Source organism: Helobdella robusta, assembly GCF_000326865.2.
Source record: "Helobdella robusta unplaced genomic scaffold HELROscaffold_8, whole genome shotgun sequence".
Classification (NCBI taxonomy): domain Eukaryota; kingdom Metazoa; phylum Annelida; class Clitellata; order Rhynchobdellida; family Glossiphoniidae; genus Helobdella; species Helobdella robusta.
Genome location: NW_008705459.1, coordinates 4,846,012 through 4,849,071, shown reverse-complemented (window position 1 = coordinate 4,849,071; position 3,060 = coordinate 4,846,012). Strand labels below are relative to the sequence as shown.

Here is a 3,060-nt window from a genome sequence, read left to right as displayed (position 1 = left end):
AATTATTTTACCAAACATTTTATTTAAATTACATTATTTTATTCATATAATCTACATAAACTTTAGTTATTATGATATTTACAACAAGGTTAATTTATTTCACAATTTAATACATATTTTATTTTCTATATTTTCACATTTTACATTAAACATTTATTTTAATTAAATTATATGTTTAAACAATATTTAGGCTCTGAAGATGGCATTACGCCGAAACAGCGATGTTAGCTTTATTCCAGTTTTAGATAAATATGAACTCAAACAATACCGCCTCGTTGAATGTCTTATAAAGAAGTTAATTAATGCAAAATGGGCAAACAATTTCAATGAAATTTGCATTTCTGAAAACCTCGTTCCTAAATATTATATATATATATATATATATATATATATATATATATATATATATATATATATATATGTATGTATGTATGTGTACGTATGTATGTATGTATGTATGTATGTATGTATTTATGTATGTATGTATGTATGTATAACAACAATTCATATCTTCCAGTCAATTTACTAATAAATAACTCTATTAAAAAAATCAACTTTTGTAATATAACATAACAAACTCATCACTGATACATTTTGCATATATAGACAAGAAAGTTTACAAAATTTTAAGAAAATTGAAAAAGAGAATCTGTAAAAATTTAAATCAGCTGAAGTGATGGCTGGCTGGTTCGCTGGCTGGCTGGTTGGATGGCTGCAGTTACAACCACAATAGGTTATCCACGTCAAAGCCACATTGGTCCATCTGCTTGATTTTATTATTAATATGATTCATTCGTTCATTCATCCATCCATCCATCCATCCATTCATTCATCCAGTCCTTCATTCATCCATCCAGTCATTCATCCATTTATTCATTCATCTATTAATCTATTATAGAAACAATCTCAAAAATAATATGAATTAATTTCCCTATGAAATTGAGATATGCTCAATATACAGACAGAGAATTGGTTCAAGTTCTGCCAACTGCACGCTATGTACAGTACATTGTACATCATGATGTCAGTGATGCACTAAATGGCATCTATTAAAAAGGAGGACTTGTGTGAAATCTATTTCGTCTGGTGCCACAAAACTCACGAGATACCAACAAAACTTGGCCACAGTAATTACATAAGAAGTGATGTAAACAAGAATTGGATAACAAATTAATTTCACAAAATATTTTCAATTTAATCTTGTAAGGTGACTGATGAACGTATTATGTTTATACATATATACTTCGTAATTTTATATCATGTGAACTAAAATATGAACATACTTGTGAACTGCTTGTCTGCATGAGGGAGAGCTCCATGATATCCAGGTCAACTAGAATCAATCGGCAATCAATTCATGTCGTGAAACCCACCATGCAACCATTCGAACGCACAACCTCACAAATTCACATAAACATTGCACGCATTTCATCATTTCATCCAATAACATGATGTCCTGTGTTGCAACTAATTTACGAAATAAATTTTCAACTATATGAACTACCATCCAACTTTGAAATTGTGGGAAAATAACATGATATGACGACTAACACAACTAGCACAACGACGAACGACTAACCATTGTTATTACTGTTCATGCTGTTCATATAGATATCTGCACTGTTTGGAGCTAGACTGTATGTATTCATGCAACCTAGGAAAAGTGGTTGATTGGTAAGTTGGCTGGTCGGTTAGTTAGGGTTAAAGTTGGTTGGTTAGTTGGTTGGTTGGTTAGTTGATTGGCTGGCTGGTTGGTTAGAGTTAGGATTGATTGGTTGGTTGATTGCAGATGAAGAAGGCATCAATCAATCACATTCAAACAGCTACAGATGATAGATACACCAAACACATTCCAAAAATCACAGATAAGATACATTAAACACAGTGAGCAGATACATTAAACACATTCAAACAGCAGCCACCAGATGACATAGACCTCACTCTCTCACTCACCAAATCCACTATCTCCACTGTTCTGCCTGTAATGGTCGAGCATTTGAGAAGTGACGACAGACTCATTGGGGAGGACCATGCCACTCGCCACACCAACCACACCACCAGCACCACCGCCAATCATCCCGGCGACATCACCACCACCACCCTCGGCGGCAATGGCGTTGTTGCAGTAGTTGATGTTCATGTTGTCGCCTGGTTGCGCGTTTGATTGCCTAAGCATGTTGTTCAACATCAACTCCTGCCAATTGGTGGTGAATGACTTTGATAATGACTTTGATGATGCCATAACAATATTATGGTGATGAATATGTGATGTGAACGATGACATGAGATGGAGTTGATGATTCGATCGTACTTGTTGGGACAACTTCATTTGTTCTTTCTGAAGCCTCTCGCTCTCCATCTTCAACTTCTGCAGCTCGATCATGATCAGTTGTTCTCTTTTTAGTTGTTGTTGTTGTTGGTGGTGGTGCATGTGTTGTTGTTGTTGTTGTGATTGTGCCGTTTGGTGCTGGATTTGTTGTTGCTGTTGTTGCTGCTGCTGCGGTTGTTGTGGTTGCATCAACAGGCTGCTCATCCCTTGATATGCTACACGGAGAGAAAAAATAAAATCTCAGAATAAAAATGTGAAAACCGTGAAAATTTGAAGGTAGCTCTGCAATGAATACAATTTTGGATTATTATTATTATTCAACAAAATTAATTTAAACAAGCAAAATAACAACAAAATTAATTTTCCTCACCTTTATTGTTAGAAAAATTTCTATTGTTAGCAATGTTCATATTTGAATGTTGTTGTTTCAAGTTGGACTGCTTCAGTTGAAGTTGCTGCTGTTGTCGGAAGAGCTCCTGCTGCTTCTCTTGGTTCAATGCAAGCAGTCTCAACCTGGCCAGGTTTTCCTCTGAAATTGTGTTGTTAAGTTATTGTTGAATTGTTGATGTCATTGATGTTATCATTGTTATTGTTATTAAGCAACACTGCCATCATTCAATCAACCTGAAATGTATACATTACGAATGCATAGACAACAATCAGTCATCCTAAAGCTGACCAACCATTCAATCTTGGATCATCCCAAGTGGTTGTCCTGTTGTTGTGGTTGA

At 34.9% G+C, this 3,060-nt stretch overlaps 2 protein-coding genes across 2 annotated transcripts in view; one reads left to right on the top strand and one right to left on the bottom strand.

Moving 5' to 3' along the window:
- The window catches only part of HELRODRAFT_165812 (hypothetical protein), a gene marked incomplete at both ends in the record, with an annotated part of 1,749 nt that extends 710 nt beyond the window's left edge, over positions 1–1,039 (top strand). The window contains 2 exons of the mRNA XM_009032305.1: positions 191–223; positions 962–1,039. Of these exons, the coding sequence (XP_009030553.1) occupies positions 191–223; positions 962–1,039 (111 nt within the window). The remainder of the gene's footprint in view (positions 1–190; positions 224–961) is intronic.
- A 190-nt stretch (positions 1,040–1,229) lies between these two features.
- Positions 1,230–3,060, bottom strand: part of HELRODRAFT_165811 (hypothetical protein) — a gene marked incomplete at both ends in the record, with an annotated part of 4,094 nt that continues 2,263 nt past the window's right edge. The window contains 4 exons of the mRNA XM_009032304.1: positions 1,230–1,333; positions 1,954–2,194; positions 2,312–2,544; positions 2,700–2,858. Of these exons, the coding sequence (XP_009030552.1) occupies positions 1,230–1,333; positions 1,954–2,194; positions 2,312–2,544; positions 2,700–2,858 (737 nt within the window). The remainder of the gene's footprint in view (positions 1,334–1,953; positions 2,195–2,311; positions 2,545–2,699; positions 2,859–3,060) is intronic.